At 47.5% G+C, this 23475-nt stretch overlaps 1 protein-coding gene across 2 annotated transcripts in view; it reads left to right on the top strand.

The window, feature by feature from the left end:
* LOC124784073 (pyruvate dehydrogenase E1 component subunit alpha, mitochondrial-like) overlaps window positions 1-23475 on the top strand; it is a 100236-nt gene that overhangs the window by 38265 nt on the left and 38496 nt on the right. For both annotated transcript variants that reach the window (XM_047254071.1, XM_047254072.1), the window contains one exon: window positions 3743-3991. In XM_047254071.1, coding sequence (XP_047110027.1) covers window positions 3743-3991 — 249 coding nt within the window. The remainder of the gene's footprint in view (window positions 1-3742; window positions 3992-23475) is intronic.

The raw sequence follows: 23475 nt of genomic DNA, 5'->3' as shown, positions 1-23475 counted from the left end.
TATTTTGTATGTATTATTGGCTCTTATAATAAATTTTGGATTTACAGCTTTTGCAATCTTTTCAGTCAATGCTTTCTTTTAAGATGCGGCTGTTATAAATTTTGATTGTGTGAGACCTTAGTATCTCCCAGCATATCCAATGTTCAAATAACTTACGGGGATGCAGACAGGTGACATCATCGATAACTGCCGATATTTCAAAATAGTACACCCTGCCATTTTCAAGGCAAAACTGCAGCAAGTAAGTGTTGTGCAAGGGGACCTAAAATCTCGTATTTTCAGATAATTACGGAAAGATAAACAGTAGCACTAGCACAAACCGAAGCCGATGGGCATCAGGAATTATTGGTAGTGAAGTTAATAATAAACAGTGGAGGTAGCATAAACTCTGCCCCTCTGTTTTTTGATGAGGGAAAGAGCAGTATTCCATGCAGAATTTAAACAAAACCCACCATCTCTGTTTGTAAGGTTACTTGCTACTTTAATTTAAACAGCTTCCTTAATAACACTATCCCAATAACTGGAAGTACATACCAGACTCCTATGTTGTTATATTCAATATGATGGGTGGTGCCAAGACAGTCTCCTGCAATAGTGGATAGGCTCCGCTGTTGTGTGTGTGTGTGTGTGTGTGTGTCTGCCACTTGCACTTAGTACACTGGTCTTCCACAGTCCAACCAATAGGTGACAGCAAGGAATATGGTAGATGCCTGCCTTGTGCTAACCAAGATCATCCTTTACAGAACCTAAAAGGACCGTTATCTTGCGTGGTAGACCAAAACATACTTCACATCGTATTTCTGCAAAATATGGCCAATCCTGTTTGTAGTGCTCCCTGTGTAAGGCAGACAGGCTGTAGACTTTGATGCCACTATGATATTATCATCACTCATCCAGTGCACAGCTGGTTGACAGCACAATGCATGTCTGATCTGTCTTTCACTACAACCACTCTGGTGAAAGGTGACTTAGAGATGGACTAGCTCACAGGATTCCAGATAACATGTGCCCTGTGAACCAAGGTTCCTGTTAAGCCGGACGGTGACAAGTATCAGCTTGTAGATGCAAATCAGTGTGAATACCCTTCCTGTAAGCAGTGTGTCCCACATACCATCCACCTTCCTCCTGACCAACACATCAAGGAAGGGAAGACAGCCTTCATTTTCCACCTCCATTATGAAACAAATATTAGAGTGGATTGAATTCAGGCATTCTAAAGTCATTCAAGTTCTCATTGTCATAAGGACAAACAACAGAAGTGTCGTCTACATCTCTGATAGAACACACAGATTTCAGGGCCGCCAACTCCAAGGCACGTTCCTCAAAATCTTCCATAAACAAATTGCCAGTAACAGGTGACAATGGGCTTGCCAACACAACTCCCATCTGTCTGTTCATAGTGCTGTTCTGTGAATAATAAGTAAGTGGAAGGCTACACAGGCTGAAATAGATACGTTAATTCGGCACAAAACGTAACCTCAATCAGCTGTCTGTCTGATTCAGTGAATCGCAGGATCAGTGCTGACCCCCACAAAAGATGTTGAGTGAAAGATTAAAGGCCTCTTGAAGAAAAGTCTCTTATCACAGGGGACTATAAAGAGTCTCAGTTCTTATTGCACTGTTTGCCCTAGGTTATACGGTCTACCTAAGATCTACAAGGAAGGGGTACTTCGTCATCCGATTGTGAGTAACATTGGTGGTCTGACATATCATGTAGTAAAACACCTTGCCACTCTGTTGAGCTCTCATGTATTGCAGTGTGAGAACCACATCAAGAACTCGGCAGATTTCTTACGTTAATTACAGGGAATGCATTTGAATTACTGATGTTCTAGTAAGTTTTGATGTGGTCTCTCTCTTCACTCATGTTCCTCTGTGTGACTTTTTACAGTTAATTGAGGTTAGGTTTGGTGCTGAATTAACTAACCTATTTCAAATGTATTGACTTCCACTTATTTTGTATTCAGTGACTAGTAATATGAGCAGACAGATTGAGTTGGGGGGAAAGCCCATTGTCACCTATTATTGCTGATTTGTTTACGGAAGATTTTGAGGCATGTGCCTTGGAGTTGGGGGCATTGAATCCTGTGTGGTCTTTATATATATAGATGATACTTTGTTGTTTGGCCTCATGACAGTGAGAATTTGAATGACTTTTTAGAACACCCGAATTCAACCCACCCAAATATTTGTTTCATGATGGAGATGGAAAGGATGGCTGTCCCGTACCTGGGTTCATAGGCCACATGTCTTTTCAGACCATGAGAGTTTGTCAGCCGAGTTAGCCCATCTTGAAGTCACCTTTCCTCAGAATAGTTTTATTGAAAGACAGATCAGACATGCATTGTGCTATTGAACAACTGTGCACCTGGTGAGTGACAGTAATACCGAAGTGACACCAAAGTCTACGGACTTTTTGTCTTATGCAGGGAGCATTTTGAACAGGATTGGCCATATTTTGCAGAAATATCATGTCAAGTGTGTTTTTCAAACACCATATAAGATCAGGGTCCTTTTAGGTTCTGTAGAGGGTGATCTTGGTTTGCATAAGGCTGGTGTTTACTGTATTTCTTGCAGTTGTGGCATGTCTTATATCGGTCACACTATCAGGACTGTGGACGACCAGTGTGCTGAGCATAAGTGGCACACACACTTATAACAGCTGACCAAATCTGCCATTGCAGAATGTTGTCTTGGCATCAGGCATCTTATGGAATAGAACAACAGAGATATTCTAGGATGCACTTCCAGTTGTTGGGATAGTGTTATTAAGGAAGCTGTTGAAATTAATCTAACACATAAATTTATAAAGAGAGATTGTGGTTTTTGTTTAAATTCTGTATGGAATCCAGCTCATTTCCTTCTCAAAAAACAGAAGTACAGAATTTATGCTACCTCACCCATAGATTATTAATTTCACTATCGAAAATTTCTGGTGTTAGTAATCTTTGGTTTGTGATGGCATTAGTGTTTACAGCATTGTGTGTGTGTGTGTGTGTGTGTGTGTGTGTGTGTGTGTTTTCTGGTGTTAGTAATCTTTGGTTTGTGATGGCATTAGTGTTTACAGCATTTTGTGTGTGTGTGTGTGTGTGTGTGTGTGTGTGTGTGAGTGTGTGTGTGTGTGTTTTATCTATATGGGATTCTCTGAAAAGAACAATTGTAAAACAATTGTAAATGCCCTTGCACAGCATTTACTTGCTGCAATTTTGCCTTGAAACTGGCAATGTGTGGCCCTGTCGAAATATTGGTGGTTGTCGATGGGATCACCCAGCTCCATTCCCATAAATTATTTGAACACTTTTGCTTGCATTTTCTGCTGCTGAGATTAGACCTAATCTGTGGGAGTATTGTCATTGTTAATAAAGGTAAACCTCACACCACGATAATGGTCAGCTATGTGTGTAAACAAGTTGTCTATGCTGCCACCTCACCATCAGTGTCTTGGTCTAAATATGGTTATTTGATCGAAATTAGTCACTAAGTACAAAGAAAAAGTGTCTTGGACTGCTTTTAAAGATCCGTTTTTGGCAAGTGTCTGAAATTATACATGTATCTGATGTTTATTTTAAAATACTAATCTGTTACTGGTTTTGTAGTATTAGTTCAGAATCTTTATAATTTATGGAAGAGCCAAGTCGATCAATTTTATTTTCTTTTTTCCACTTTTTGTTGGAAAGCGGCTTGATTGTAGCTGTAGCAGCAGTAATAATACACATCAACACTGTTGGTTTTAATGTTACAGGTTCCCTTAGGTGTTGGAATTGCTTTTGCACACAAATACCAGGGCTCAGATGCCGTGTGTGTTGCTCTGTATGGTGATGGAGCTGCCAATCAAGGACAGATCTTTGAGGTTTACAATATGGCCAAACTCCTGAATCTACCTTGTATATTTGTTTGTGAGAATAATGGCTATGGAATGGGAACAAGCGTAGAACGAGCATCTGCAAGTACAGCATATTATACAAGAGGAGACTACATTCCAGGATTATGGGTTAGTAAAATAAGTGATATCTTATAAGTAATTAATATGTGCAGCTGCAATCTTTCAGTTGCACAAATTTCAACGATACAGTGTTACCTTAGGAGCTTTATTGTTGTATCTTGGATATATCTGCACAAAATGTAATGCTGTGACTTCTGATGTCAGTTCCAAAAACGTTGCCCAAGTAGTGGAGACTGGAAGAAAGGGATGGGACAATGATATTTGTAGATTCATGGACTGTATGGAATAGGGAATAGGAAAAAAGGTCATTGAGAATTGTTGAAGTATCTGAGCGAAACTGTGACGTGATTAAGTTAGCTGAAGTTGTGTGATAGAGATGCTTGATGGTGAGGCACAGATAGTGAGATATGAAAATACTGCCAGTGAGTTTGTGGACTGTGAGCTTTATTGATGTTTCATGGCTTTATCTCCATAAAATTTGCCAATTTGCCTGTTAATGGTAGTTTCAGAAATAATAATCTTACGTGTGTGAGGTTTTTTGCAATGGAGGGGTTAAATGTGGTTAAGCAGCCCATAGAAAATTTCTTGTTGCGATACTTTGTTTAAATGAAAAATGTTCATTTTCGTATTAATCAAAAATGACTGATTTTTCTTAGAAGGGGGTCAATGATTTTGCTCAAACAGTGTGAATAGAAGCATGTAGCTGTCGTCCATTTCAACTTCCTAGAATATCTCACCTGAGTGGTTCTTGGTCCACAGGAAAAGAGAAAACACACTCTAAAGATTTTGAAGTACAGTAGTTTTGAGCACTAACAATCAAGTCATTGGCATACTGCAGTGGACAAGCGCACTGACTGTCAGTTCTCCAGCTCGGGTACAACTTTCACTATTACCGTGATTTTTTAAGTTTTTATTTATTCTTCATAATGTCATCGCCATTGGTTTGTAATTTTCTTGCATTCTTAAATCTTTCCCATGTTCCAGAGATGATGAATGCAATTTGGTATTTACAGTGCCACCCTGTTCTATTTCTTTCCTCCAAATTTGAGGATGATCTTGTTTTGTTTCCCCAATATTAGGAGTCATGATTTCAGTGATGGGAAAGTCCATTTTGGATGAACACCAGCAAAATCAGTGAGATTCTTCTTAGCAGCCATTAGGATTGTAATCATTATTGTTTATGTCTGTACTCAAAAAATGAACCTGTTACATATAAAATAGGGCTGCATACAGTAAAAGTGTATTTATAATTTTAAAAACCTGCTTTGCAGTTTCTCAACCCATAATTATTGCTATGGGATCTGCAGATTCGGAAGAACTATCAGTGATCTTACATTTTTATTTATAAATTGAAAGGATACTGGTGAAATTTTTCTTAAAAGCCTTCATAAAAAGTTTTGGTGTGTTCATCAATCACTTCACTGGTAGAAAATTCTTGTTGAGTTTCCATTTTTGAACAAAATAATAAATTTTCATGCAAAATCACCAAAGGCACTGGGTGAGAGGCTGTTCGCGTCTGTAGAGTGTGTTAGAAAATGTCAGAAAACAGGTGTAGTAAGGACCAACTGTAGGGTATTTGAAACGACTATCAGAGCCATGTGCTCTGAATGCATGAAAGTGAAAGTGAACTAAGAAACAGTTTGGAGTGGGGATATGACAACAGAATGTTGCTGTTGAAGAACAGATGTAATTACAAACTATCAGAAATGTATCATTTAAAATAATTACTGCTCAGATATATTGTGTTGTTGTGGTCTTCAGTCCAGAGACTGGTTTGATGCAGCTCTCTATGCTACTCTATCCCATGCAAGCTTCATCATCTCCCAGTACCTACTGCAACCTACATCCTTGTGAATCTGCTTAGTGTATTCATCTCTTGGTCTACCTCTGTGATTTTTACCCTCCACGGTGCCCTCCAATACTAAATTGGTGATCCCTTGATGCCTCAGAATATGCCCTACCAACCAATCCCTTCTTCTAGTCAAGTTGTGCCACAAATTTCTCTTCTCTTCAATTCTATTCAATACCTCCTCATTAGTTATGTGATCTACCCATTTAATCTTCAGCATTCTTCTGTAGCACCACATTTCGAAAGCTTCTATTCTCTTGTCCAAACTTTATCGTCCATGTTTCACTTCCATACATGGCTACACTCCATACAAATACTTTCAAAAATGACTTCCTTACACTTAAAACTATACTCGATGTTAACAAATTTCTCTTCTTCAGAAATGATTTCATTGCCATTGCCAGTCTACATTTTATATCCTCTCTACTTCGACCATCATCAGTTATTTTGCTCCCCAAATAGCAAAACTCCTTTACTACTTTAAGTGTCTCATTTCCTAATCTAATTCCCTCAGCATCACCTGACTTAATTCGACTACATTCCATTATCCTTGTTTTGCTTTTGTTGATGTTCATCTTATACCCTCCTTTCAAGACACTGTCCATTCCATTCAGCTGCTCTTCCAGGTCCTGTGCTGTCTCTGACAGAATTACAATGTCATCGGTGAACCTCAAAGTTTTAATTTCTTCCCCATGGATTTTAATTCCAACTCCGAATTTTTCTTTTGTTTCATTTACTGCTTGCTCAATATACAGATTGAATAACATTGGGGATAGGCTACAACCCTGTCTCACTCCCTTCCCAACCACTGCTTTTCTTTCATGCCCCTCGACTCTAATAACTGCCATCTGGTTTCTGTACAAATTGTAAAAAGCCTTTCACTCCCTGTATTTTACCCCTGCCACCTTCAGAATTTGAAATAGAGTATTCCAGTCAATGTTGTGAAAAGCTTTCTCTAAGTCTACAAATGCGAGAAATGTAGGTTTGCCTTTCCTTAATCTATTTTCTAAGATAAGTCGTAGGTGTGTGTGTGTGTGTGTGTGTGTGTGTGTGTGTGTGTGTGTCTCTGTGTCTGTCTGCCTCCACACAAACCACAGCCAGTCCTTGGCCTCACTCAGTCCAGCCTTTCACACTTACCTGTCATCTGCATCTTCATTTCCCAGACCCAGTATCTGCATGTCTCCCATGATACTACCCTCCCATCTAATTCTCGGCCGTCCCAGTGGTCTCTTTCCTTCAGCTTTCCCATCCATTACAGCCTTTATTACCGTGTTCTTCCCTCTCCTCCTCACATGTCCGTACCATCTTAGTCTCTTAATTTTCACTCTAAAATCTATAGAGAATGTTTTTTCTTCATATGGCTCAGTCTGGTGAGATAGTCTAGGAACTTTAAAGGAGCCTCAACGTACTTATATTCCCACAGTTTGAGCCAAATTGGTGAGCCCCATCCCACACCCTCCCCTTGTTAGTATTTTAGTAGTGAATGGGTGGTATTTTTCATATTAGGTTAATGAGTAGGAGCAATACTGTGTGAAGGAATTGTCATTCCATATCCCATTTCATACTCCAGAGAAAAAGGAAACTGCAAGTTTGTTTCAATCGGGAACTGCAAACTCCACGACCAAATTAATGAGATTCAAGATAGGGAGAAGGGCTGCTTTGTTCATAAATCTGTTTAATGCCGATAGATTTCAGCTACTGTGTAGGTATCTTCAACACCCAAGATATTCATGAGTCTCCCACTTCCTTGCCTACTAAGTTCTGGTTCCCTCCCAGGGTTTAACCTCACACTTCCAAAATTCTACAGAAGTGTGAGCCATTTAGGGAAAGACACCTTAAGTGGTGCACCAGATATCCATAGGCCGGTTAGATCTCCTGTGCCTCTTATTTTCATCGCTTTGCAACCTCACCCCCAATTCAGCTTTTTGGGGAAGGACACCCTCTTCCATTCTCTGCTGTCCTCTTTTGCCCCCATAACAGTGCTGAATTTTTCTGCACCCAAAATCTAGCCTGGTAACCAGTCCATCATGGTGGGGCCATAAGGCTACCCTCTTGGTCGTAGCCCCTTGACAACACAGGTTTGCACTGCTGATACCTGAGCTGCAAACTCCACACATATGGCAAGGAACAATGCTGACAGGTGTGACCCTAAATTGTTTCCCTCCATAGCTACATCATAGGAGGAACATAGAACTATTCGCCAAGGTATTTAGTCTGCAGCAAAACAGGTGTGGACTCCTTTCTGGCTAGAAAACCTCTGTTTTTTTGTCGAAAACGTGGAGGATATGTTGGGGAATTGGCTGCGCTATCGAAAATGAGAAATGGCGCAGTCCTCATTCAGACAGCTCCCCAGCCCAGTACAAGGCGTTGTTCACCCTTGATCAGCTGGATGGTGTTCCTATTTCTGTCGCCCCTTAAAAACCTCACCAGGTCCAGAGGATTATTTTCCAATGCGACCTTCTCTTGCACTCTGACAAGCTCTGCACAGTTTAGAATGGCAGTGTGTTCGCTTCTTCCGGTGTGTCTGTAAGGGACCAAGGGACAATTGGGTTGTTACTGGTGTCTTCATCTTGGCCTTTGAGGGTGATTCATTCCCTGAAAAGGTCAAGATGATGGTATACCGATTTGACGTAAAACCATATGTCCCTCCCCCTATGCAGTGCTTTAAATGCTAGAAATTTGGGCACGTCTTTCCACTGCAATTCCAACGCCACATGTCGAGATTGCTAACATCCACTGCACCTGGCCCCCTGCGGGTCCGGCAGTTAGAATAGGCCTGCAGTATTCCTGCCTGTTGTAAGAGGCGACTAAAAGGAGTGTAACATGTTTCAGCCTTTATGTGATGGTCCCTTGTAGGGTTTGACCTCCATTTTTCCAAAATTTTACCGAAGAGCGAGCCAACTGGGGAGGGTGCCTTACATGGTGCATCATATCCATCGTGCACGGAGATCTTTGGCCCACTTTATCATCATGGATTTGCAGTTCCACTTATCTTCCATCTGTTGGGCGAGGACGCCTTCCTGGGTGCGTTTTCCTCCATCCACTGTGCAGTGTCGTTTTCTGCGCCAATGATGACCATGGACTTGTTTGCACCTCGTATCCAGCATGGTAGCCAGTCCTTTGTGATGGGGCTGCCATGTACCCTCTTGGTTGTAGCCCCCTGACTACACAGGGATCGTTCTGCTGATACATGCACCATTAACTCCCCACGTATGGCAAGGAGTAAATGCCCGTGACCATGGGGCATCGGATCTCCTGGCACTGGCCATCCTGCCAGGTGGCCTTTGCTGCAGCTAGGTGGCGCCTTGGGGAGGGCCCCTGGTCGGAGTGGGTGGCATCAGGGCGGATGACACGCCATGAAGCATAGTACGTCATCTCTTGCTGGTGGTCCACCACCAGCAGTTTCTAAATGATTGAGGTCTAACTTTCAATGCAAAGAAATATGACCACAAATTATTCACCTCCCTGGCCACACCATGGGAGGCTAAGAATGGCAGCAAAGCTTATTCAGCCCGATACCTCATATGTACATAGGTGGGAAATCTTTCATGTCAATGAAGCCTCAGTTTTTTGTGCAGCATTTAGAGGACATGTTTGGGGAGATGGAGGGCTTGTCCAAAATGCACTCTGGGTCAGTCTTGGTAAAAACCGCATGCTATGCCCAGTCGTGGGCATTACTCACCTGTGACAAGCTAGGGGATGTTTCTGTTTCCATCACACCCCATAAGAGCTTGAACATGGTCCAGGGTATTATATTCCACAGGGACCTTGTTTTAGTCTGATGATAAGATGCTCCCCAACTTCGAGTGACGAGGTGTTCATTTCGTCCTGTGCATCCATCGACGTCCTAGGGATAATTAGATTGCCACTGGTGCCTTCATCGTGGCCTTCGAGGGTGACACATTACCCGAAAAGGTCAAGGTGATGGTTTACCACTGTGATGTGAAACCATGTATCCCTCCGCCAATGTGCTGCTTTAAGTGCTGGAAGTTCGGGCATATGTCTTCCTGCTGTACGTCCAGCATCACGTGCCGAGATTATGGACGTCCATCACACCCCACTACTCCATGTGCCCTGCCTCCCATCTGTGTCAACTACGAAGAGCACCATTCGCCTTGCTCGCCAGGCTGCGGGGTTTTAGAGAAAGAAAGGAAAATAATGGAATACAAGACCCTGGACCGACTGACCTACACGGAGGCTAAGAGAAAATATGAGAGGCTACATCCTGTGTGTATAACATCGACCTACACTGCCACTACGACAACGGTTCCAGCTCCTTCCGTTCGGCCTATTCCAGTTGGCTCCCAGAGCCGCAAGACCCCCTGCGGGTCCGGGGTCAGAATAGGCCCGAGGTATTCCTGCCTGTCGTAAGAGGCGACTAAAAGGAGTTTCAACCGTTTCGGCCTTCTATGTGATGGTCCCCCTTGGGGTTTGACCTCCATTTTTCAAAATTCTACAGAAGTACGAGCCTTTTGGGGAAGGACACCTTACATGGTGTACCACTGGTCCTAAGTGCACTAAGACCTTGGCACTCAGCATTGCACCGGCGTTGTAACCATACCCACTATTCCTCAAATTGGGCCTAAACGCCTGATGGGTTGTTCAAGTTATGCCCATAGTGCATCTCCATCTGCACCAGCGATCATGATGGACTTTCCATGGCACCAGAAATCCAGCACGGTAGCCAGCCCGTTGTGGTGGGGTCGTCATGTACCCTCTAGGTTGTAGCCCCCTGACAACACAGAGATCGTACTGCCGATACCTGAGCTGCACCCTCCCCACGTTGGCCAAGGAGTAGATGCCCGTCTCCTTGGAGCATCAGGACTCCCGGCAATGGTCATCCTGCCAGGTGGCCCTTGCTGCGGCTGGGTGGCGCCCGTGGGGAGAGCCCCTGGTCGGAGTGGGTGGTATCGGGGCGGACGTTTTGCAGATGAAACGTCACCATGTATCAGGTCGCTCTGCGGCCGAGTCTTTCAAAAGAAAAGGTATCGTTTCTAGTTCTGGTTCTCCTGCCCTTTCCCCCTTGGCCACTCCATGGGAGGAGGGACAGGCCCGCCGGCTTGGGGCGAAGTACTTCCCCCGCTATTTGGTCTGTTCTCGAACCGATGGGGGGACGTTTGCAACCTCCAAGCCCATGTTCTTTGTTCAGCACATTGAGGACGTCTTCGGGGAAATCGAGGCTCTCAGCAAGATGCGATCAGGGTCCGTTCAAATCAAGACCACCTCCGCCACACAGTCGGCGGCGCTCCAGGCGTGCGACCGCCTAGGGGACATCCCAGTATCCATTGTCCCACATCTGGCACTAAATAGGACGCAGGGGGTTATTTTTCATCGTGACCTCCTGCTACAATCTGATGAGGAGCTCAGGGCCAACCTGGAGCGTCGCGGCGTGCATTTCGTCCGGCGTATCCAGCGCGGCCCCAAAGACCGTCGCATCGACACCGGGGCCTTTATCCTCGCCTTCGAGGGGGACGTTCTCCCGGAGAAGGTAAAGGTGATGTGCTACCGGTGCGACGTGCGACCTTACGTCCCGCCTCCTATGCGCTGTTTTAGGTGTTTGCGCTTTGGGCACATGTCGTCACGGTGTGAGGCTGAGCCCCTTTATGGCGATTGTGGACGTCCTCTTCGTGAGGAACATATATGCACCCCACCACCTCGGTGCATTAATTGTCCTGGCGTCCACTCACCTAGATCCTCAGAATGCTCCGCCTATCAGAAGGAGAAGAAGATACAAGAAATCAAAACTTTGGATCGGCTCTCTTACTCTGAGGCCAGGAAGAAATATGACCGCCTTCATCCCGTGCCATTGACCACCTTGTTTGCCTCAGTTGTGTCCACTCCTTCTGCGGTATCCTCACCCCTATCCTGTCCCCCCTCCGCCTCCTCCGCCCATCAGGGGGCTCTGCCTCCGCCTCCCAAATCCCTCCCTTCCAAATCCTCCTCCCCCGTGGCCCCCACCCCCTCTGCCCCAGGGGCCACCCTTCCTCCTCCTCCTCCCCCCTCGCCCCCTGAGAAGCGATCCTCTTCTCAGGCGTCCCTTGGGGAAACGTTCCGGACCCCAGCTTCCAAGGTCCGGCGTTCCAAAACGGAGCCCGCACGTGAGGACCTTCTTCGGGTCCAGCCCACCATCCCTGTGCCTCCTCGGCGTTCCAAGAAGGCCTCCAAGAAGAAGTCTCTATCCCCCTCTCCACCCCGGCGCGTTTCGTCTGACGCTTCATCCGTGAGTCGCTGCTCCCGGCCGTCCTCAGTTTCGCCGGAACGCTCTGCTGCCAGGCGCTCCGCCGGCCTTTCGTCGGCAAATGATGCGGCCCCTCCTACACAATCAGGGACAGCGGCCGCAGCTGGCGACGAGTCGATGGAACCGGATCCGCCTTCCGTCGGTTGTAGCGTTGTTCCCTCGCAACCTGGCCCTCCGCGGCCGTCGAGGTGACCAGCTCTTCCCCCGTCTCGTTCCCCCAACTTTTTGACTAGCGATGGCTTTGTTACATTGGAACATAAGAGGTATTCGATCTAATCGGGAGGAATTACAACTGCTCCTCCGCCTGCACTGTCCGCTCGCCCTTGGTCTCCAGGAAACCAAGTTGCGCCCGACTGACCATATTGTCTTTACTCACTATACCTCGGAGCGGTATGACCTCACCCCTGTGGACGGTATCCCAGCTGATGGTGGGGTCATGTTGCTCGTTCGGGACGATGTCTATTACCATCCCATCCCATTGACCACCCCACTCCAAGCAATAGCTGTCCGTATTACTCTTTCTGCTTTTACTTTTTCAGTTTGTACCATCTACACTCCACCGTCATCTGCCGTTAGTCGGGCTGACATGATGCACCTGATCGTTCAGCTTCCCCCGCCGTTCTTATTGTTCGGCGACTTCAATGCCCATCATCCCCTTTGGGGCTCTCCTGCATCCTGTCAAAGAGGCTCACTCTTGGCAGATGTCTTCCACCATCTCAATCTTCTCTGCCTCAATACTGGCGCCCCGACTTTCCTCTCGGACTCTACTCATACCTACTCCCACTTGGACCTCTCGATCTGTTCTACCACTCTCGCCCGTCGGTTCGAGTGGTATGTCCTTTCTGACACATATTCGAGCGACCACTTCCCCTGTGTCGTTCGTCTCCTGCACCACACCCCATCCCCACGTCCTTCGAGCTGGAACTTACTGAAAGCTGACTGGGGACTTTACTCCTCCCTGGCGACCTTTCCGGACCACGATTTTCCCAGTTGTGACAGTCAGGTCGAATACCTCACGGCTGTTATTATCAATGCTGCTGAACGTTCCATTCCTCGTACTACTTCTTCTTCACGTCGCGTTTCCGTCCCCTGGTGGAACGAGGCTTGTAGGGACGCTATCCGTGCTCGACGACGTGCTTTACGCACCTTTCGCCGCCATCCTACGTTGGCGAATTGTATTGAATACAAACGACTCCGAGCGCAATACCGTAGAATCATCAAAAACAGCAAAAAAGCTTGTTGGGCCTCTTTCACCGGCTCCTTTAACAGTTTTACTCCCTCTTCCGTCGTTTGGGGTTGCCTGCGCCGGCTGTCGGGCATTAAGGCCCACTCCTCGGTACCTGGCCTGACCTCAGGTAATGCGGTCCTTGTTGATCCTGTGGCTGTCTCCAACGCCTTTGGCCGCTTTTTCGCGGAGGTTTCAAGCTCCGCCCATTACCACCCTGCCTTCCTTCCCAGGAAAGAGGCAGAAGAGGCTCGGCGACCTTCCTTCCACTCGCTGAATCTGGAAACTTATAATGCCCCCTTTACTATGCGGGAACTCGAACGTGCGCTTGCACTGTCCCGATCCTCTGCTCCGGGGCCAGATGCCATTCACGTTCAGATGCTGGCACACCTTTCTCCGGCGGGCAAAAGCTTCCTTCTTCGTACCTACAATCGCGTCTGGACCGAAGGTCAAGTCCCCAGGCGTTGGCGTGACGCCGTTGTTGTTCCTATACCCAAACCCGGGAAGGATAGACACCTTCCTTCTAGTTAACGCCCCATTTCTCTTACAAGCTGTGTCTGTAAGGTGATGGAGCGCATGGTTAATGCTCGGTTAGTTTGGATTCTGGAATCTCGACGGCTACTTACTAATGCCCAATGCGGCTTTCGTCGCCGCCGCTCCGCTGTTGACCACCTTGTGACCTTGTCGACATTCATCATGAACAACTTTTTGCAAAGGCGCCAAACGGTAGCCGTGTTCTTCGACTTGGAGAAGGCTTATGATACCTGTTGGAGAGGAGGTATCCTCCGCACTATGCACAGGTGGGGCCTACGCGGTCGCCTGCCCCTTTTTATTGATTCCTTTTTAACGGATCGGAAGTTTAGGGTACGTGTGGGTTGCGTATTGTCCGACGTCTTCCTCCAGGAGAACGGAGTGCCTCAGGGCTCCGTCTTGAGTGTAGCCCTTTTTGCCATCGCGATCAATCCAATTATGGATTGTATTCCACCTAATGTCTCAGGCTCTCTCTTTGTCGATGACTTCGCGATCTACTGCAGTGCCCAGAGAACATGCCTCCTGGAGTGCTGCCTTCAGCGTTGTCTAGACAGCCTCTACTCATGGAGCGTGGCAAATGGCTTCCGGTTCTCTGAAGAGAAGACAGTTTGTATCAACTTTTGGCGATATAAAGCGTTCCTTCCGCCATCCTTACATCTCGGTCCCGTTGTTCTCCCATTCGTGGACACAACTAAGTTCCTAGGGCTCATGTTGGACAGGAAACTGTGTTGGTCTCCACATGTCTCTTATTTGGCGGCCCGTTGTACACGTTCCCTTAATGTCCTAAGAGTTCTTAGCGGTTCATCTTGGGGAGCGGATCGCACTGTCCTGCTTCGCTTGTATCGGTCCATAGTCCGGTCGAAGCTGGATTATGGGAGCTTCGTCTACTCGTCCGCTCGGCCATCCCTCTTATGCCGGCTCAACTCCATCCACCATCGGGGGATACGTCTTGCGACCGGAGCCTTCTACACTAGTCCTGTCGAGAGTCTTTATGCTGAAGCTGCCGAATTACCATTGACCTACCGGCGCGACGTACTGCTGTGTCGGTATGCCTGCCGGCTGTTGTCTATGCCCGACCACCCCTCTTACAAGTCCTTCTTCGCCGATTCTCTCGACCGTCAGTACGGGTTGTATGTGTCTGCCCTGCTGCCCCCCGGAGTCCGCTTCCGTCGCCTTCTTCGACAATTGGATTTTGCCCTCACTACCACATTCAGAGAGGGTGAGAACCCGACACCGCCTTGGCTCGAGGCTCTGGTTCATGTTTCTCTCGACCTCAGCTCACTCCCAAAGGAGGGTACTCCGGCTGCAGTGTATTGCTCACGGTTTGTCGAACTTCGTGCTCGCCTTGCCGGTCACACCTTTATTTACACCGATGGCTCCAAAACTGACGATGGTGTCGGCTGTGCCTTTGTCGACGGGGCCGCCACCTTTAAATACCGGCTCCTCGACCAATGTTCGAGCTTTACGGCCGAGCTTTTTGCTCTCCATCAGGCCGTTCAGTATGCCCGCCGCCACCGCCATTCATCGTACGTACTCTGCTCTGACTCACTCAGTGCTCTTCAGGGCCTTGGAGCTCCCTATCCGGTCCATCCCTTGATTCAACGGATTCAGAAGTCCCTCCATTCTTTCGCTGATAATGGTGGTTCTGTCAGCTTTCTGTGGGTTCCCGGACATGTAGGAGTGCCTGGGAATGAAGCTGCGGATGCTGCAGCCAAGGCTGCAGTCCTCCTGCCTCAGCCAGCCTCCCACTGTGTCCCGTCATCTGACGTTCGTGGGGATGTATGTAAGAGGCTTGTGTCGTTGTGGTGGGATGCTTGGTCATCCCTCCAAGGAAACAAGCTCTGGGCAGTAAAACCGCTCCCAACTGCTTGGACAACATCCTCCCGACCATCTCGGCGCGAGGAGGTCCTTCTGACCAGGTTGCGGATTGGGCATTGCCAGTTTAGCCACCGCTACCTGCTCTCCGGTGACCCAGCCCCGCAGTGCCTGCATTAACAGTGCGCCATGTTTTATTGTCTTGTCCCCGTTTTAGTCAATTTCGTGTTGTCCTGTCCCTGCCATCTACTTTACCGGATGTTTTAGCTGATGACGCTCGAGCAGCTGCTCGTATTCTGCGTTTTATAACTTTAACTGGCTTGTCGAAAGACATTTAACCTTTTTACTTATTTTATCTGCATCTTTGTCAGGTCCTTATGTCCCCCCATCCCCTTGAGTTTTAGCAGATTCCATGTGCTCTAACACCAGTGACTGGGCGCTAATGACCTCAGCAGTTGAGCGCCCTTAAACCCTACCCAAAAAAAAAAGAGCCGCAAGACTACATCTGCCCCCTTGATGGTGCTTCCCTCCTTGTTGCTCCCATACCACCTACCTCAGGAGCACTGCACCCCCTCCCCCCCCCCCCCACCCGCCCCTTCCCCCCAACCATCAGGGACATCTGTCCCCACTTCTTAGCCGGAGAAGCATAAGTCTTCTTCAGCTCTTCTCACTAGGAAGGGGTCCCTTGGGTCCCTCCCTTCCCAGGTTTCTACTAATGGGAAACATGACACCCGCCAGTGACTGGAGTGCCTAAAAGCAGCTGGTCGTAGGGATTCGTGATCTTCCTCAGTCATGGAAACTGAATCAGTGAAGCCCTCCCAGCCAGCGAACCCCAAGGATCAGCGAGAGAAATTCAAAAAGAAGACCCCCCATGGCCAAGGAAATTGTGGGGGCACCCACACCACTGCTCCCTACAAGCTCTGCGTCTGAGGATGAGGTGGAGATTCCGGTGTCCACTGAGGATCTAGATCTTGCCAGACTGTGAGACACAATGGATATAGACTGCTCATGAACTAAGTTGGTGGCAGCAGGTGACCCTGAGGCATAAACTGCCTCGTTGGACAGTGCCTTCCCAGCCTCACAATCGCATCATCCTCCAGAACAATTGCAGCAGTTTTTTTCCACCGCTTGGCTTAGCTACGGCAACTGTTATGCTTTACACCTGCTTTCCGCAATGCCCTCCAGAAGGCCTGGTTCCCACCAATGCAGATCTCTGCCCTCCGCAGATGGAGTTTGCATCTATGTCCTGAACTCAGTATATAGTGAAACTGTGCCCCTTCAAACCCCTCTTGAAGCTGTGGCTGTCAGGGTATGGACGACACAGGAAATAACTGTCTGCAATGTATATCTTCCTCCAGATGGTGCAGTACCCCTGAACATACTGGCTGCACTGATTGATCAAGTCCCTAAATCTTTCCTATTTTTGGTAGATTTTAACGTCCGTAACCCCTTGTGGGGTGGCACCGTGATTACTGGCTGCGGTAGAGATGTCAAAACTTTACTGTCCCAATTCAACCTGTGCATCTTAAATACTGGGGTCCCGACGCTCATGGTAGTTACTCAGCCACTGATTCATCACTTTGCAGCCCAGGACTTCTCACATCTATCCACTGGAGAGCACATGACTACTTGTGTGGTTGACCATTTCCCCATCTTCCTGTCACTGCCCCTGTGTCAGGCCCACAGACACCTGCACAGATGTGCTTTAAACAAGGCGGACTGAGAAGCTTTCACCTCTGCGGTCCCCGTTGAATCTCCCGCACATGGTAACATCAATGTGGTGGTTGAGTGTGTCACCAGGACAATCGTTTCTGCAGCAGAAATTGTGATCCCTTGTTCCTTATGGTGACCCCGGCAAAAGTCAGTACCTTGGTGGTCGCCGGAAATTGCTGGGGCCATTAAAGAGCATAAGGAGGCTCTACAGCGACATAAGCAGCACCCTTTCCTAGACCCCCTAATAGCCTTTAAATGGCTCCGTGCCCACGTTCGCCAGCTTATAAAAAGACGGAAACAGCAGTGTTGGGAGAGATATGTGTTGACCATTGTGTGCCATATGTCACCTTCCCAAGTCTGGATGATGATCAGACATGTTTTTTGGTACCAGACCCCAACAGGTGTCCCTGGCATTAACATCGAAGGCATGTTATCTACAGGCGCAAACGCAGGAGCACTTTGCTGAGCGCTATTCTTGCACCTCTGCATCGGAGAATTACCCCACACACTTTCGCACCCTCAAGTGGTGGATGGAAGGGAAAGCCCTCTCGTTGCTATACGCCAAAGTGAACCCTATAATGCCCTATTTATAGAGCAGGAGCTCCTCAGCACCCTTGCACATTGCCTGACACAGCTTCTGGACCAGATCGGATCCACAGTGGGATGATTAAACATCTCTCGACTGACTACAAGTGACATCTCCTTGTCATCTTCAACCAGATCTGGATCTGGTGTGGCGGCATCTTTCCATCGCAATGGCGGGAGAGCATCATCATTTCCGTGTTCAAATCAGGTAAAAACCCGCTTGATGTGGATAGCTATCCGCCCACCTGTGTTCTTTGTAAGCTGCTAGAACGTATAGTGAACCAGCGGATGTGTTGGGTACTGGAGTCACATGGCCTATTGGCTCCATGACAGGGCAGTTTCCACCAGAGTCACTCTACCATTGATAATCTTGTGTCCCTCAAGCTTGCCATCCGAACAGCCTTTTCCAGACGCCGACACCTGGTTGCCGTCTTTTTTATTTATGAAAAGCTTATGACACGACCTGGTGACGACATATCCTTGCCACATGATATGAGTGGGGTCTCCGGGGCCCACTCCTGATTTTTATCCAAAATTTCCTGTCACTCCGTACCTTCCATGTCCAAGTTGGTGCCTCACATAGTTCCATCCATATCCAGGAGAATGGAGTCCCGCAAGGCTCTGTATTGAGTGTCTCTATATCTAGTGACCATTAACGGTCTAGCAGCAGCTGTAGGGCCATCCATCTCACCTTCTCTGTGTGCAGACAACTTCTGCATTTTGTACTGCTGCTCCTGTAGTGGTGTTGCTGAACGGTGCCTACAGGGAGCCATCCACAAGGCACACTGTAGTGGAGACATATTGATTCTTAGACTGGTTTTTGGCGCTCAGTTGACTTGGCTTCCTCATCTTCGTCAGCTTAAATGGAAGTGCTGGCTGCACTTTCAATGCCCTCTGCTGCCTGAGCAATGCCAACTGCGGTGTTGATCGCTCCTCGCTGTTGGAGCTCTACAGAGCCCTTGTTCAGTCCCACCTTGACTATGTGAGTGTGATTTATGGTTTGGTGGCACCCACAGCATTTCATTTACGTGACCCAGTGCACCACTGTGACACTACACTAGTGACAGGAGCTTTTAGGACAAGTCCGATGACCAGCGTACTGGTGGAAGCTGGAGTCCCTCCATTGAAGATCAGACATGCACAGCTACTTGCCAGTTATATTGAACACATTCATAGCTCTCCTGAGCATCCTAATTACAGTCTCCTTTTGCCAACCACAGCAGTTAATCTCCCATATCTGCGGCCCAGGTCAGGGCTTACGATTGCGATTCGCGTCTGGTCCCTACTGTCTGAACTGGAGTCCTTCCCTTTACCATCTCTACTTGAGGTTCATCCACATTCACCTCCATGGTGTAAACATAGGCTGAAGCTTTGCCTGGATCTTTCAAACACCCCTGAGGACTCAGTTAACCCTGCAGCTATCTGCTGTCACTTCCTCTCGATTCTTGACATGTACTGGGGCCATGCAGTGGTTTACACCAACGGCTCGATGGCTGATGATCACGTTGGCTTCACGTATGTACATGGAGGACATATTGAACAGCACTCCTTGCCAGATGGCTGCAGTGTTTTCACTGCAGAGCTGGTGGCCATATCCGCTCCTGCCCTGGGGAGTCATTTCTTCTGTGTACTGACTCCTTGAGCAACCTACAAGCTATTGACCAGTGCTACCCTCGTCATCCTTTGGTAGTGACCATCCAGGAGTCCCTCTATGCCCTGGAACGGTTTAGTCGTTCAGTGGTGTTTGTCTGGACCCCAGGTCACATCGGAATTACAGGAAATGAGCATGCCGACAGGCTGGCCAAACAGGCTACACAGCAACTGTTTCTGGAGGTTGGCATCCCCGTAACTGACCTGCATTCATTACTATGCCGCAAGGTTTTTCAGCTTTGGGAGACGGAATGGCATAATCTCAGTACACACAACAAACTGTGTGCCATTAAGGAGACTACGAATGTGTGGAAGTCCTTGATGAGGACCTACTACAGGGGCTCTGCGGTTCTCTGCCAGCTCCGCATTGCCCACGCTTGGGCGACCCACGGCTACCTCCTGCGCCGTGAAGATCTGAGTCAGTATCGGTGCGCCTGGTTGACAGTGGCCCATATCCTGATGCCCTGCGACGAAATCTTTGTTTACCGGACTTGTTGTCGCTAATTTTATCTGATAATGTCTCATCAACTGATTTAGTTTTACGTTTGATCTAAGTTTTAGGACATGTGCTTTGTCCCTCTGTGTCCTCCACTGTAGTAATTTTAGGGTGAAGGTTTTCATGTAGTGCAGAGTGACTGGCTTCTCCTTTTTATTCTCATGATCAGCCAGCCATGGTAATCTGCTTCCTTGTTTTAATCTCCTCTACCTGTTTCTTGCATCTCTCTGTGGTTTTTGTTTTCGTCTTTTGTTCCTTGTAGTGTTTCTGTCGTTTTTGTCATATTTCCTTCATTTCATTATTGTGCTCTACATCTCATTTGTTTTATTCTTTCCCTTATATGATTGTTTTCACAGGAACAAGGGACTGATGGCCAAGCAGTTTGGGCCCTTTCCCCTTTTTAAATTAAAAAAGAAAAAACACTGCATATTCTATGTGCACCTCCTCCCAACCATGTCAACTGAGGAGAGCACCACACTCCCTGCTCACCATATTGTACAGTACTCTAAAAGGAGCAGAAAATTATGGAGTACAAGACTCTGAAGCAGCTGATGTACCACCAAGAGGCGAAACGGAGAAATGAATGGTTGCACCCCATTTGCTTGACATTTACATACACTGCAGTTAAGTCATCACCCTCACTGATGATGGTAGTCTCTTCGCCTCTACCTCATACAGTGGACCCTCAGGACCACCCTATTACATACACACCCCTCCCCGTTTCGTGGTAGGAAGAACTACTTCTTCAGTTGCTCCCGAAACTTCTATTTTGGGGGCAACGCCTCCCGAAATGCCAGGGATGTTGGTCCCCACACCCCAGCTGGAGCAGCAACAGCCTCCTCCAGCTCCTCGCACCTGAAGGAGCCTTAAGCTGCTATACAAAGTGTTCACGGTCTTCCTCTCTGCCTGAAGCTACCTCAGAGAAGTCCTTCCAGCGAGCCCCTGAAGAGAAGTGTGGAAGCAAGCAGATGAAGTAATAGTCTGCTAAGAAACAGGACACTCCAGTAGCCCCAACAACACCAGTCCCTAACAGTTCCATGCCTGAGGACAAGGTGGAGATTCTAGTGTCACCCAAGAACCTAGGTCTTGCCAACACTTCAGACTTGATACCAGCTCTCAGGTGGTGGCAGCAGGTGCCACTGAGGTGTAAACTGCCTCCTTGGTCCCTTCATGACTTTCCAAATGACTGACAGCATCATCCACTAGTGGAACTGCGGCAGTTTTTTTCTCCCACGTGACTGAGTTATGACAACTTTTAAGCATTACACCTGCTTATAGCGTAGCCCTTCAGGAAACCTGGTTTATCCAATGTGGACTCCCACCCCTCGTGGCTATCGGGACTACTACAAAAACCATCCTGACTGTAACAGAATGTCAGATGGAGTCTGTATCTATGTCCTTACATCTGCCTGTGGCATACCTGTGCCCTTTCAAATACCTTTAGAAGCTGTGGCTGTCAGGGTGAGGACAACACAGTAAATTACCATCTGTGACATCTACCTTCCTGCAAATGGTAATGGTAAAGTGCCGCACCCTGTGTTGGCTGCACTAATTTCCTAACTCCCCCCCCCACCTTTTCTACTTCTGAGTGATTTTAATGCCCATGAACATTTGTGGGGTGGAACCAAGATTAGTGATCATGGTAAAAATGTTGAGGTTCTGCTAACTCAACTCACCCTTTGCCTCCTAAATACAGTTGCCCCCACCCATTTCAGTGTGGCTCATGGCACATACTTGGCCATTGATGTCTCAGTTTGACGTCCTGGCCTTCTCCATCCATCTACTGGAGAGCTCACAATGACTTTTGTGGTAGTGACCACTTTCCGCTATTCCTGTCCCTCCCCCAGCATCACTCAACTGGATGGTTGTCCAGATGGGCTCTTAACCCAGACTGACGGGGACTCTTTCACTTCCACTACCACTGTTGATTCGCTGTAGCATGGCAACATCAGTGAGGTGATCCAGACCATCACTATTACCATTGTTGCCGCAACTGAATCCAATAAAATACGGTGCAGAGTGATCTGCACCCTACAAGCACCACACATTGGAGGATCCTCTCGCCACTGTAAGAATTCAGCGGACTGTGTCAAATTTTCTGACAGATCTGCCCTCTATTTTAAGCAATGTTCAAATGAGTGGAATTCAAGTTTTGTGAATTGTCCAACATTTTTAACAAGATTTTAGGGAGAAGTTTGTAGTTTGTCCACAGGGTGACTGGCCAATGCGAGTTTTTTGTAAGTGGCCAGCACCAGTCACAGTTCTCTGCACTTTTCTTTTAGGTCTTCTAGTGCATGTCTCCATGTTTGGCGCCCATAACACACACACACACACACACACACACACACACACACACACACACACAGACAAACAAACAAATAATCGTCAATCCCTTGTTCCTCAGGTTGCCCCCAGACAGTGCCTTGGTGGTCACCGGAAATCGCTGCAGCTATCAGAGACCACAGGCAGGCCCTCCAATGTCATAAGTGCCACCTGTCCCTGGAGCATCTCATTGCCTTCAAATGGCTACATGCCAGAGTCCATTAGGTCATCAACTGATGGAAGCAGGAATGTTGGAAATGATGTGTTTCCCCCATTGGAGCACAAACCTCTCCTATCCAGTTTTGGACCAAGCTCAGATGCCTTTACAGATACCTCACCCCTGAAGGTATACCTGAAATTTCCACACATTCAGCTTTGTGTGCCAATCCACATATCATTGCAGAGTGTCTTGCTGAGCATTATGCTTGCACCTCTGCATCTGAGAATTACTGCTCTGCTTTTTGTCTCCTCAAACAGCGGGTGGAAAGACAACACGTATCTTTTGCTCCCCGCCACCATGAGTCATGTAATGGTGCCTTCAGTGAGTGGAAATTTCTCAGTGCCCTTGCCAGTTGTCCTGACACTTTGCCTGGATCAGACCGCACCCATTCCCAAATGATTAAACATCTGTCAGCAGACTATTGGTGCTCCTCTTCTGTTGGTTTAGGTTTTCTGTGATTTCCCTAAATCGCTTCAGGCAAATGCCGGGATGGTTCCTTTGAAAGGGCACGGCCGATTTCATTCCCCATCCTTCCCTCACCCGAGCTTGTGCTCCGTCTCTAATGACCTCATTGGCAACGGGATGTTAAACACCAATCTCCTCCTCCTCCTCTTCTGTTGGTGTGGCTGAATGTCGACTGCAGGGAGACATAAAAAAAGGTGCATTCATTGGCCCTCACTCACAACTTTGTTTTCAGCTGCCAAGACGTGCATCATGCGCTTCCCTCGTTGTCATATTGTCCACCCACATCCAGAACTTTTACCTCGATGATCAACTACTTATTATAGGGGAGGCTTACCACTTTTTGGGACTGATGTTAGACACCTGCTTAACTTGGCTTCCCCATGTTCGTCAGCTTAAGGAAAAATGCTGGCAGCATCTTGATAT

The sequence above is a fragment of the Schistocerca piceifrons genome, chromosome 1 (assembly GCF_021461385.2).
Source record: "Schistocerca piceifrons isolate TAMUIC-IGC-003096 chromosome 1, iqSchPice1.1, whole genome shotgun sequence".
NCBI lineage: Eukaryota > Metazoa > Arthropoda > Insecta > Orthoptera > Acrididae > Schistocerca > Schistocerca piceifrons.
The sequence above is the reverse complement of the archived record's forward strand: the minus strand, read 5'-3'. Positions and strand labels throughout refer to the sequence as shown.